Source organism: Papio anubis, chromosome 14, assembly GCF_008728515.1.
Source record: "Papio anubis isolate 15944 chromosome 14, Panubis1.0, whole genome shotgun sequence".
NCBI classification, from domain to species: Eukaryota; Metazoa; Chordata; class Mammalia; order Primates; family Cercopithecidae; genus Papio; species Papio anubis.
Window position 1 is genome coordinate 91,290,041 of NC_044989.1, and position 13,245 is coordinate 91,303,285.

Consider the following 13,245-nt stretch of genomic DNA (forward strand, 5'->3'; position numbering starts at 1 on the left):
TTATTCCCACACTTCTTATCCTAGAATATATATAAAAGTTAATGTCTAAATAATACCAAAAGTTATATTCAGTTTGAAATACCTGGAAATATGAGGTAGAATAAAATACCAAATAAAAACTGTTTTGAATATAATTTTAATATAATTGAGATAATCATAATCTTTTAGCCATTCCAGTGTGTTCAGATACAGTAACACATGACACAAGCATACTTACAGTAAGAAAATTGACTAAGATACTACAAGGAAATAGTTCCCAGAGAAATAAAACATACTTTGTTCTGGGGCTACTTGTATTTTATCCCATGTGTAAGAGATTTTACAGAGAAAGAAAGCAGCATTCAACTACAAAAAAGAGAAAGCAAACAGTAAGATACAGCAAAGGTAGCTGAGTGCAGAGGAGATGCTCATTTACACAACTACCTGAGGTTCCTGGCATCCTTGAAGGGATGAATGAACCAGGCTCCTTCATGGCAGCTCCCAGTCATCAAAAAAAGTGGAGTTGGCTCCCACAGACCAAATATGGGACAATTTGAGCCAAATAAATAAAAACAGTAATAGATTATAACCTATATAACAAAGTAAAAATCAACGAGTCCAACCTGATGACTGACAGGTAAGACAGATTGGTTAGGGGAGTAGAGGGAGTGCATCCTTATAGTAGAATGTTAATAAATGAAGAAGAAAGTATGGAACTAGAAAATCACCATTCAGCAATCAGCATAGTAATGACTGACTCATCAGGCAAGAATCATGAAAGGATGCTAAAACAAGTGGCTGAAGGTTTGATGAAAACTACAAGATATTTACATAGTTTCAAAAGTATTTCCTCAAAAGTTGTTGTTAATAACAAAGAGAAAAGTAGTAACTTTGGAATGGAAAAATCTTGCAGACACCTCGTTGACCAACTGACCAAATTAACATCACCAAAAATGAGACAAATCAGTATTCTGTGGTATTCCTGCCAAAAATATGTAACTTGAATCTGATCATGAGTAAACATCAGAAATATTCAAATTGAGGGGCATTTTGCAAAAATAAATGGTTCATACACTTCAAAACTATCAATGCCATGACACACCAAAAAGGGGGGAAAATCCAGATTATCAGGAACTAAAAACAAAAACAAGGAAAGGAAATGAAATGTGAACCTGAATTGGTTCCTGTACGGGGGGTGGGGTGTGTGTGCAGGGGGGCCTGCTAAAAAAGACAATATTGGGCCTGGTGCGGTGGCTCACACCTGTAATCCCAGCACTTTGGGAGGCGGAGGCGGGTGGATCACCTGAGGTCAGGAGTTCAAGACCAGCCTGGGAAACATGGTGACACCCCATCTCTACTACAAATACAAAAATTAGCTGGGAGTGGTGGCACGTGCTTGTAATCCCAGCTTCTCAGGAGGATGAGGCAGGAGAATCACTTGAGCCCGGGAGGCGGAGGTTGCAGTGAGCTGAGATCGCGCCACTGCACTCCAGCCTGGGTGACAGAGCGAGACTCTGTCTCAAAAAAAAAAGAAAAAGACAATATTGGGACACTGGTGATTTTTTTTTTTTTTTTGAAGACAAGGGCTCACTGTCTCCCACACTGGAGTGCAGTGGTGCAATCACAGCACACTGCAACTTTGAACTCCTGGACTCAAGGGATCCTCTGGCCTGAGCCTCTTGAACAGCTGGGACTATAGGCACATGCCACTGTGCCTGGCTAATTTTTTAATTTTTTGTAGAGACAGGGTCTCACTTGTTGCCCAGGCTGGTCTTTAACTCCTGGGCTCAAGTAATCCTCTCACTTCAGCTTCCCAAAGTGCAGGAGTTACAGGAGTGAGCCACCCTGCCCCGTTGCAAAATTTTAATAAGGTTTATATATAATAGCATCATATCAGTGTTAAATTTGAATTCTATAATTATGCTGTGAAAAACATAAATGAGTATCTCTGTTCTTAGGAAATTTACACTGAAGTATTTAGTGTGAAGGTGTAAAATATTTAGAGAGAAAGCCAAAAAGGCAGTGTTCAAGGAAAATGGCATGGCTCAATCCAAACAGAAATATAATACTAATGAAAATATAGAAAGCCAGCCACAATGGCTCACGTCTATAATCCCAGAGACTCTGGAGGCTACCTGAGGCAACCTGCCAGGAGGGTCGCTTGAGCCCAGGAGTTCAAGGCTGGAGTGAGCCATGATTGCACCACTATACTCCAGCCTGGATGACAAAGAGAGATCTCATATTTATATGTATATGCATATACATGTACAGGTATATGTACATATATATGTATATGTATAGGTATATGCATATATACATATATAATTTTAAAAAATAAAAATATGGAAACCCATATATTATTCAAGGTAGAAGCCAAACAGGTAACAGAGAATCTGAAAAGGAAACAATCCCAAGCAACCATCATGAGAATCATGAAGAGAAACACCTTGCTGAGAGCCCACTGCACATCCCAGGAGGCAGAAACCCAGGCTTCAGAGCCAGGTGCAGGAAAAGCCTTCCTCAGCACAGCCACTTTCTCCTTCTCTCTCAGTCTCCTCTGCCTTTCCCCAGATACCTCCTTTCTTCTCCTCACCTCTTTCTGCGATCTACTTGTGCTCACTAAATCTACTTGTACTCAATACAGTTCTAGGTTCCCTATAATTTTTTTAAAAGTGAAACATTTACACTTCTTTCGCAAATTAAGCATTTATTCGTATGTACAGCATCTTTATCAATGACTCCTACGAGCCTGAATTTAAACATTTACTAACATTTTTCATAACATACAAGGCAACTAAACGCTTGTAGTCTTCTCAGCACGTAACTTGGTTTATTGCCATAAGTCCCAAAATTAATCTGTGGCACTTCTAAAACTATAATCTCTATTTCTAACCTCCTCACTTGATGAGCTAATAAATCTTTATACTCATAATTTTCCTTCATAGCTTTATATACGTTAAAAACTTGTGTTTTACTTACTTCCAGATTAGAATACTCATTGTGACAGGTATGATACTTCAAATACCACATTATGGTAAACTTCACAGGCCCAGAACAATGGAATGACTTAACTGTTTAGAAAAAGAAAGTCTCGTTTTACATGAATAATACATACACTCTAATATAAACTTAAGGTTTTGAGAATGCAATTAAAAACAGGCTACTTTAATGTAACAAAGAGTAAAACATTACCTAATTTCTCCAAAAAGTCAGTGTAAAATGAGACAGATAAAATTCATTAAATTGTTATAGTTAACCAAAAGCTGCTGTAATTCTGCTCATTTCGTCTATAAGTCTAATATTAAATAAACTGAGTGGCCTGATATGCTAAGTCACTGCTTATTTCACTCTCAAACATTTTTCTCGCTTACATATTCATTCAAAATATACTGAGTGAGCCCCATCCTGCGTGCCAGGAACAGCTATGACGGTAAACGAGAACAATGCCTGTCTCTGACTTGAGAGGTACTGGAGGAGAGTTTTCACAACTAAACAGGCACTTTCAGTAGTCGCAGAGGCTGTGAACTGTCAAGGCAGCACTGAGCAGGTCACCTATCATAGCCCAGGAGAGCATGAAGAATGGGTTCTGGGTAAGCTAGGTGGAGGAGGAGACCTGTAACTTGAAGGAAGAGCAGGAGTTAGCCAGGTGAAGACAAGGGTGGACCATACATGTAAATGCCCAGGCTGAATGAAGGCATGGCATGAGTGTGACCCCTGAAAATAGTCTGCTATGCTTAGAACACAGGCTGGGGAAAGGAGAAAGAGTTGAAGCTGGAGAAGAGGTGCCGGGGAAAATTCATGAGGTCTTACGCCCTGCTGAGGAGTTTGGCCTTTCTTTCGAATGATCCAGGTAAGAGGGTGATATGAATAGGCCGACTGAAAAGCATTAAGTCTGGAGTTAAGGAGAGCTCTGTTGGGAACGTCCTCACGACATGGCAGCTGGCTTACCCCAGAGTGAGTGATTAGAGAGAGAGCAAAGATGCAGCCACAGTATCTTTTATAACTTAGCCTCAGAAGGGATGTGCCATTATTTCCACCACGCTCTATCAGTCACTCAGACCAACTCTGATTAAAATGTGTTAGAGGACTACACAAGATCATGAATAATAGGAAGCAAGGATCATTGGGAGTCATCTCAAAGGCTGATAATGACAAAGAGCAAAACCAAACTGAGACCAGAGATTCAAGTTCAAGAGACTGAGGCTGGTAGATTTTCTGGGGGACAGTACCCAAGAGATGGAAGCTACATAGAGAAAAAGAAAGAGAAGTCTGCTTAGTGATACCCTGGAGCTTCTGGCTGAAGGGCAGTCTGCCCATGCGTGGGAAGCCCAACAATTCTCAGAGCTCACACAGAGCTGGGAACTATTGGAGTTTCCACTAGCCAGATTGGAGAGGCCTCAGTAAATATACCAGGTATTTGGAAGACAAGCAGAAAGACCACACCACAGAAGTACTGCTAAGCTTGCCCTAGACAAAAGACTACTGCAAAAGAACTTAACAAGAAAACTGGAAAGCATCAAACAGACCCACGAGGAACTTAAATGTCTGCTAGAACAAAGCTGTTAAAGGACTACAACGTCCTCCAGCACTCGAGAATGTAAAATTCACGATCTTGACCGACCAAACAAACAAGAAGCCTGCTTGGATTTTGATTGGGATTAAACTGAATTTATAGATCAATTTGGGGAGAACTGACAGTATGATGTTTGCTACAGATTTTTCACAGATGCCCTTTCTCAGGTTGAGGAAGTTTCCTTCTACTTCTAACTTTCTCAGAGTTTCTATCATGAATGGGTGTTGAATTTTTTTCAATGCTTTTTCTGTATACTTTGAGATGATCATATGGTACATGTCTTATATTCTGTTAATATGGTGAATTACATTGAGAGATTTTTTTTAGCACAGGCTCCACATGACTTGAATGAGACAGCAGAAAAGAGGTTGCCTTTAAAAAGTCAGATATCTGATCTCCCAAATGGCATGGACATATATCCAAGGGACCAGTCCTTAGCTTTATAAGCACTAAAATCTGGCTCTGTGAAAACACAGATTCTCATCTCACCCTTTCCCGATGGCAGATGTATAAATGAGAATGCTCAATTACTCACTTCCAATGAACAGAAACTGTAAACTGGACTAGTAATGATCAACTCTTTCCCTTCAACAGGCCTCCCTGGAGGTCCAATACGGATGAGACGGTGATTTGGTGAGCATGGCACCAGAACAAAGAGGCTCAGGTGGATGCTATATCCACACCTGCCAGTCCTGTGTCATAGCTGTGGTCACGGTTCAAGAAAACCTCTCTCCCAATAAAGCTGATGGACATGACCAGCATTTGCCTAACTAAACCCTAGTTTTATTATGCTCTTAAATCCCTCATGCTGTCCCATCCTTTCTTTCGATAAGTTAATAACAATGTCTTGATTGTAGTCTACCCATAGGTTGATCTCAGGCATTTATAATGATTTTTAAAAATCAAATTCTGTTTCAGTGGCTGACATTACTTTTTTTTTCCCATATAACTTTTTGTCAGCACCAGACTGAGATTCTTTTAAATCCTCTTTGTCTAGACTCTGAGACATGAATTCATTAAATAAACAGATGCCAAAATTTTTTTCTTACTCACCTTGGACTTCAGTTTCCTCTTACCAAGCTCTTATCACCACTGATGATTGATATTACAGAGCTGCTTTAAACCACCTCTGCTTTCTAGCTGCTGGCTAGCCTGACTTCCCTCAGGAAAGACCCATAACAGGCAGAATCGCCCCCAACAAATGAGGAGAGCATGATCTGTTGCATGAAAGAGGAAAGAGGCATGGCTTTGGATCCTGTAGAAGCCAGTTTGCTCTAGCCAGCAAAAAACTGCTCCTTATCCTGAGACTTTAACTCTGGCAACCAATTTTCCTAGTTAGGTTACTGGAAACAATAAGAGGAATTGGGCCACAGTGAATATGATCCAATGTAAATCCAGTGAAATTCCTAAAAAACCTTGGTAGTTCTGGTATATCAGTACTGACACAGAAAAGACAGTCCCTACCTAATGAATATTTTAACTTTTATCAACCTTAAAACTCTAATGAAAATGTTATCCAGCAATTTTTACTTCTTACAAGGATATGTACATTTTGAAAATTTTCAAGGCCATAATGGGTTTATCATAATCATGACATTTCATATATTCATAAAAACAATTTATCCAGTTTTAAAAATCTGAGACTCAAAGTCAAATTTCACAAAAACCAAATGCTTTTTTGCTTATTAGACTTTAATTATAATTTTCATAAAATGATTCATATTACGTTTTCTGAAAGAGGATCAGAAAAATCCACTCTTGTGGGCCACGCACAGTGGCTCATGCCTGTAATCCCAGCACTTTGGGAGGCTGAGGCGGGTGGATTACCTGGGGTCAGCAGTTCAAGACCAGCCTGGCCAACACGGTGAAACCCCATCTCTACTAAAAATACAAAAATTAGCCGGGTGTGGTGGCGTTCAGCTGTAATCTCAGCTACTACGGAGGCCGAGGCAGGAGAATCACTTGAACCTGGGAGGCGGGGGTTGCAGTGAGCCAAGATCGTGCCATTGCACTCCAGCCTGGGTGACAGAGAAAGACTCTGTCTCAAGAAAAAAAAAAAAGAAAAATCCATTATTGTATTTTGGTTTTTTTTGTTCTGTTTTTGTTTTTTGTGAGACAGAGTCTCACTGTTGCCCAGGTTGGAGTGCAGTGGCGCGATCTCGGTTCACCGCAAGCTCCACCTCACGGGCTCATACCATTCTCCTGCCTCAGCCTCCCAAGTAGCTGGGACTACAGGTACCCGCCACCACGCCCGGCTAGTTTTTTTTATTTTTTAGTAGAGACGGGGTTTCACCGTGTTAGCCAGGATGGTCTCGATCTCCTGACCTCGTGATCCGCCTGCCTCGGCCTCCCAAAGTGCTGGGATTACAGGCGTGAGCCACCGCGCCCAGCCTCCATTATTGTAAAGAACCAAGTCCTGACTGAAACAAAACAAAACCTTAAAATGTTAGAACTACTTAAAAACAAAACATTTGCTTAGTTTATTATATCTGTTATATTCATTTATATGAATGCATTTGTTTATATTACATGTTATTTGTTTATATATATATATATATATATATAAGTATTTTATTATTTCTCTTCATTTGTTTTTGAGACAGAGTCTCACTGTGTCACCCAGGCTGGAGTGCAGTGGTGCAATCTCAGTTCACTACAACCTCTGTCTCCCAGGTTCAAGTGATTTTCCTGCCTCAGCCTCCCAAGTAGCTGGGACTACAGGCGCCCACCACCATGCCCGGCTAACTTTTTTTGTATTTTTAATAGAGACGGGTTTTCACTATGTTGGCCAGGCTGGTCCTGAACTCCTGACCTTGTGATCTGCCCACCTTGGCCTCCCAAAATGCCAGGATTACAGGCGTGAGCCACCGCCCCCAGTCTAGTATTTTATTGTTTCATTATACTTACCAGATAACTTGATATCTGTAGAGTTAAACATAGTTTTCCTAAATATCAAAGGTCCTGATTTCTAAGATGAAAAACAAACACAGGAAGATCTTGTTAGAAAGTTTTTTCCGCAAGTGTTTTACCCCACAACATATAGAGTTCTAATCCTTGCGCTCCTCTCTCTGACAAGAGTATTTTTTTAATGTAAATCTGATCACATCACTAACTTGCTTAAAACCTTGTCATGATTCTACTTCCTGCAGTTACCCTGAGGATCAGGAGAGCTCCGGCCTCTAGCAGACTTAGGGCCAGTGACACATACGAGGTAAAAGATGCTGCCATTGCAGGATTAGTACTGCTCAGACATGACATGAACTGCCTGCATTTGCATGCTGCTCTCCTGGTGTCAATTTGAATGTACTTTTGATAAGGAACTGTCCCCCTCTCCCAGCTCCAAGTCGTTATGGTTTACCAGTGCAATTACAACAGACCAGAATTCATACTGTAGCCTACAGGATCCTGAATAATCAAGGCCCCACCCACCTCTCAACTTTCCAGTTCCTGAAAAGCATGATATTCTTTCCTGCCCTCAAGATTAGTGGTCAACCTGAAAAACTTACTTAAAAATCCTTCCTTTCACTCTTTGTTCATCTAGTTGGCTCCTTCTCACCCTTCAAAGCCCAGCTCAAAAGCCTGTTCTGCAGGAATTCTTCCACTGTGGCCCCTATCAGGCCAGGCCCTCCCTTATATAATCCCCAGCACCCTTTCTTCTTCACAACCTTTCCACAACTTAAATCAAATAATTGATTACTTGTTTAATGTCTTCTCTCCTCAAGAATAAAAATCCTGCAGTTAGAGACTATGTTAAATGTACAAGTGATTAGGAATTTTTTTTAAAAAAACACTGACAGGATAAGTGGTAACCCCTTCCCCCTGCCCAACACAGTTTCAACAACAACAATAAAATTCCCAACTTGCATCCCTCCTTTGAGCTCCACATCCAAATACCCAACTGCCTAAAGGACATGTACACTAGGGGATGTCCAACAGACAAGCCTGTTTTAAACCAGACACACTCCTCTCTGCTCACCAACTTTTCCTATGCCATCCACCTTGTTTGGAGGTGGTACCATCTACAGTCACCCAAGCCATGGCTCCTTCCAGTTCCCCACTTCCATCACCCAATCCCCAAGGCATGCCTACTTTATCTCACAAACACTTATCAAATTCAGTTCTTCCTCTCCATCTCTGTCACCACTGCCCCAATTTAGGTTCTCTGCATTTCCTGCCTAATTTCCACAATAGCTTAACTGGTACTTCTACCTCCAGATCTGATTCTATAATTCATCTTTAGATAGCAGCCATAGTAATTAGCATTATGTCTAAGATCTTTCAATGGCTCCCTCATTCACATCCTAAAGTAGCTACTGGGAGTCTGGAGGCCTAATCCAACCTACAAATAGGATTTATTGAGTCCTCAAGAGGCCTTTTTAAAACTTTTTAATTGATATAATAAAAATATGGACTCCAGTTTCACTTAAAAAAACAAGGAGCTGTGGCAATTCTGTGCCCACTCTGTTAAGAGTGTATGCATAGAGTAAGCTGAAGCCAAATGGCACTTGCCCTCTTCAGAATGGGCATGCAATCTGTAGTCCACAACATTCCTCACTACCCCCTCCAGTCCTGAACCTAGCTCACTGTACTCAATGACATGACTTGCCTTGGCCAACACACGTCCTTGAGTTTGAGGCTTCTGGCCTCAGGCTCAAGGCCAAGCTCAGGCATGGAAGGCTTGTGGTGACCTAAGTCCCCTCTAACAACCCTGCCAGAAACTTGATGTAGCAGAAACACCACTAATTTCCTGCACTGCTGCTGCACTGCTCCCCTCCTCTTCTTCATCAAGGTAGTACTTATTCATCTTTCAAGACTGAGACAGGTCTCTCCTCCAGGAAGCAGGGTTAGGTGACCCTCTTGGTGCTCCAGTAATAGCTCAAGTATACCACAGTGTATATGACTATCTACTCATAAATCTGTTATTCCTATTACTGTATGAGCATCTTGGGAGAAGGGGCTATGGCTAAAATTTATCTTTGCAACAGCAATGACCAGTCTAACATATGACACACAGTGGTGCTTCAATGATTTGCTCCCTTGTACACTCAAAAGAACCATTTCTTGGCCAGGTGTAGTGGCTCATGCCTGTAATCCCAATACTTTGGGAGGCTGAGGCAGGAGGATGGCTTGAGGTCAGGAGTTCAAGACCAGCCTTGACAATATAGTGAGACCCCCCCCCACTCCAACCTCTACAAAAAAATTAAAAATTAGTTGGGTGTGTGGCATGTGCCTACAAGCCCTTGCTACTCGGGAGGCTGAGGCTAGAGGACTGCTTGAGCCCAGGAGTTTGAGGCTGCAAGGAGCTATGACTGTGCCACTGCACTCCAGCCTAGGTAACAGAGCAAGACTCTGTCCCAAACATACAAACAAAAACAAAGAAACAAAATTTCTTGATAAATCTGCAGTACAAATGAAAGAAAGCCCCACTCCCCTTTCCTGTTTCTGACAACCTGAAATGAGGAAAATAATAAGTCCACTCGTGGGAAAGAAGTGCTTTTAGACTTCTAGTGGCCCAGGGTCGCACAGGAGTAAAATGAGCCCAAAGATCATGCAGCACTCAAGGAGCAAACTTCTATTCCTCATACAGGAAGAAGTACACTTGGCAAAGATCTTTGCAGGTATGTTCAAAGTACACTTGGCAAAGATCTATACAGATATGTTCAAGTAATCTAACAACACGCATGCGGCTGAGGCACTTCCAATATAGTTATATTGACTATTCACTATCGTCGCAGCAGGAAGCCATGAGAGTAGTTCACTGAGTTCTACTTTTTCCCGTTCAGGAAATTAAATAATGGAGATGTGCAGACTATATAACTGGCACACAAATTAGGTCACCAACCCAGAAGAATCCTGGAGGAAATGGCCGCAATAGGTCTTAATATACCTATGAAATATACACGCTGGGTATATTTCTGGGTATAAGAAATATACCCAGCGCGTTCCTCCGAGTAGCTTTGCTGTTGTGGGAAGTATTTGTAGTCTTTGAAACTACTTTCTTTTTCTGGTTAAGGAAATCAAAATATAAGTCCATGCATGTGGAAAATACTCATCCCAAACAGTGCTGGATTAGTCATCTGACCCCAGAGAAGCCGGAGATAATGCCTCTTCCAGACTTCCTGTCTCTCTTTTGCAAGACTTTCCATAATTCTGCCCCTGTATCTCTCCCACATCATCTCCTCTAATTACTAGATGCCAAGTTTTCTAATAGCCTGCCTTGGAAAGAAGAGTTTCCACCCACTCATGCCTCCAGATTCGCCTTTCGAGCACTCCCTAATAACTAGTCCCGCCCCACCTACACACACACACACACACCCGGAACTGTGATAGGAACTGTAGAGAAATTCAGGAACTCAAGAAGAGAGAAAGAGAGAGAGGGTGACTACTGCACGTTTCCTCCTCATTTTTTTTTTTTTTTTTTTATAAAGGAAGCGGCAGACGCGCTTTCTAAGTTTATGCAGAAACTGAAGCGCTGGCAAGTCCTCCCTGCGGCCTCAGGGGTGTGGACCACTGTGGCTGCATCCGGACAGGAAGAGTCGAATCCCAAAGATGCTGCTAGATGTGCAGAGATTCCTGATCCAGCCAAAACATATCAGAGCAAAATGAGGGCCACGGCGTCGGGAATGGTGACCTTCAGTAACAGTCCGAGCGCTCGGACCGGAGGGCCGTCCCCTGCGCAATCCTGACGGCTCTTCCCTGCAGCCTAGGTCGGGCCGGAGGAGGGGCCGCTCCCGGCTCCCCGCTCGTAACAGACAAAAAGCTCCGGGAGGGTATCAGGGGACCCGGTGCTGACCCGGCAGAGGCCAGGTGAACAAGCCCAGGGTCCAGCGAGGCCCCGTGACAGCCCTGAGGGCCCGAGACGTGCCACGCCTCGGTCCCGACACTCCACTTACGTCGCTGACTGTCTCTAACCAGAGCCCGAGCTCAGGGACCGCGCGCACAGCCGCCGGGGCCCAGCACAGAAGGCAGAGGGCGACGCGCAGCAGCGGGGCCCGGGCGGGAAGGCAGCGGAGGCGGCGGCACGGCAGGGGCCCCGCTACGGCGCGGCAGGCGGCGACCATCTTGACCCGGAAGCTGCACCTGGCGCTCCGACACGCCTGCCACACCCGCACCTGGTGCAGCACCGCCCCAGGCAGGCGGGTCCGAATCCGGGACGCGGGGCTTGGACTCGGGTGTGGAGGAGGGGCTTGGGCTTGGGCTTGGGCCTGGGCGGAGAGGCGCGGTGCAGTTCTGGCAAACCGGGCCAGGACCGGGAGGGCTTAGGGCTCTGAGCCGGGCCCAAGCGTGCAGCTGAGGGAAGCCTGGAAGGCAGAGATAGGAGCCAGGACGTGGAGTTGGCGCCGAGACGTGGAGGCGGGGCTCAGGGCCTGGCGTGAGCGTGAAGATGGAGGAGGAGCCAGAGCGTGGAAGGGAGGGCTGGCAGCCTGAGCGCGGAGGCGGGGCCGGGTAGGGAGGTGCCTCCGGAGTGTGGAGACAAGGCGGGGCTCGGGATGGTGGGGGCGGGGCAGGGTGGAGGCAGGAGGGGAGGCTCGGGACCAGGTGGAGCGACGAGACAGAGCGGGGATGTAGGCGGGGCTCGGGAGTGTGAAGGCGGGGTGGGAGGCAGGGCTCGGGAGAGTGGAAAGCGGGGCGCGGTGGGAGGTGGGGCTCGGGGCCAGGCTGGGTGTGGGAGACAGGGCGGGGTTGGAGGCGGGCTCCGGCCTGGGGAGGCGGGGCGGGGCTCGGTACCAGGCCGGAGTGCTGAGACAGGGTGCCGCAGGAAGGAAGAGCTTGGGGCCAGGCCGAGCGTGGAGGCGGGGCCGTGTGGAGGCGTGGCGTGGGACAAGGCCGGAATTTGGAGGCAAGACCGGGCGGGGAGGCGGAGCCTGAGCATAAAAGCCGGGCTGGTCAAGGAGATGGGGTCGGAGTGGGGAGGTGGAGTTGAGGACCAGGCGGTAGTGTGGAGACGGGGCCGGACGAGGAGAAGGGCTTGGGGTTAGGCCGTAGTGGGGAGGCCAGGTTGGGCGAGGAAGCAGGGCTTGGAGTAAGCCCTAGTTCGGAGACTGCACTGGGCGGGGAGGCGTGTCCTAAATGTGGAGGCGTGGCCTGAGTGAGGAGACGGGGGCTTCAATGGGGAGACGGGACCTGTCTGGTAGATGAGGCAGGGTGGGGAGGCGGGGCTGGGTTGGGGAGGTGGAGCCGGAATGGGGAGGCGGGGCTCGCCACCAGCGAGTGCAAGTGTCAAGGTCCTGAACTCGAATGCCTAGTAAGTGCTAAGGTTGGAGTGCAGTCTAGAGTTCTTTTGCCCGGGGTGTCTCCATTTCTTGCATTCTCTACACTTGCCCCTGCCTCGACCCTCTCAGCTCTATGGAAACCGTTCTTTAAATTTAGGGAATGTGCCAGGAAAGTGCTTCGAGGCCAAGGCCGGTTGAACACAAGGCATTGTGTTGTGAAGGTTAACGTTAATAGGACAGTTAATACTTTTCAGAACAAATAGTTACCTGACTGCTTAAAGCTCGGAGGGGTCAGGGCTTGGATCCGTCTTATTGTGTACCTTGCCTTGCATTTTCGACTGTAAGCTGAATACATGTTTTGCTGTCAAAGAGAATTAGTTCATTCATTATCAAATGTAAATAATATCCAGCAGGGGAATAGAATCCTGTGCTAATATCGTTATTAACGTAGAATAAGATCGATTTATAGTCAAAAGGGCT

General features: G+C 45.2%; 1 protein-coding gene across 4 annotated transcripts in view; it reads right to left on the bottom strand.

The window, feature by feature from the left end:
* The window catches only part of TMEM87B (transmembrane protein 87B), a 66,005-nt gene extending 54,026 nt beyond the window's left edge, over positions 1-11,979 (bottom strand). For 3 of the 4 annotated variants that reach the window (XM_031655365.1, XM_031655364.1, XM_021925206.2), the window contains exons 1-3: positions 11,446-11,979; positions 7,460-7,520; positions 2,959-3,050 (exon numbers count right to left, since the gene is read on the bottom strand). In XM_031655365.1, coding sequence (XP_031511225.1) covers positions 2,959-3,050; positions 7,460-7,520; positions 11,446-11,613 — 321 coding nt within the window. In that variant the 5' untranslated portion in view covers positions 11,614-11,979. Of the gene's footprint in view, positions 1-2,958; positions 3,051-5,605; positions 5,770-7,459; positions 7,521-11,445 lie in introns of those variants that run through there. The other variant, XM_031655366.1, reaches the window with a different exon arrangement.
* Between the last annotated feature and the right edge of the window lie 1,266 nt (positions 11,980-13,245).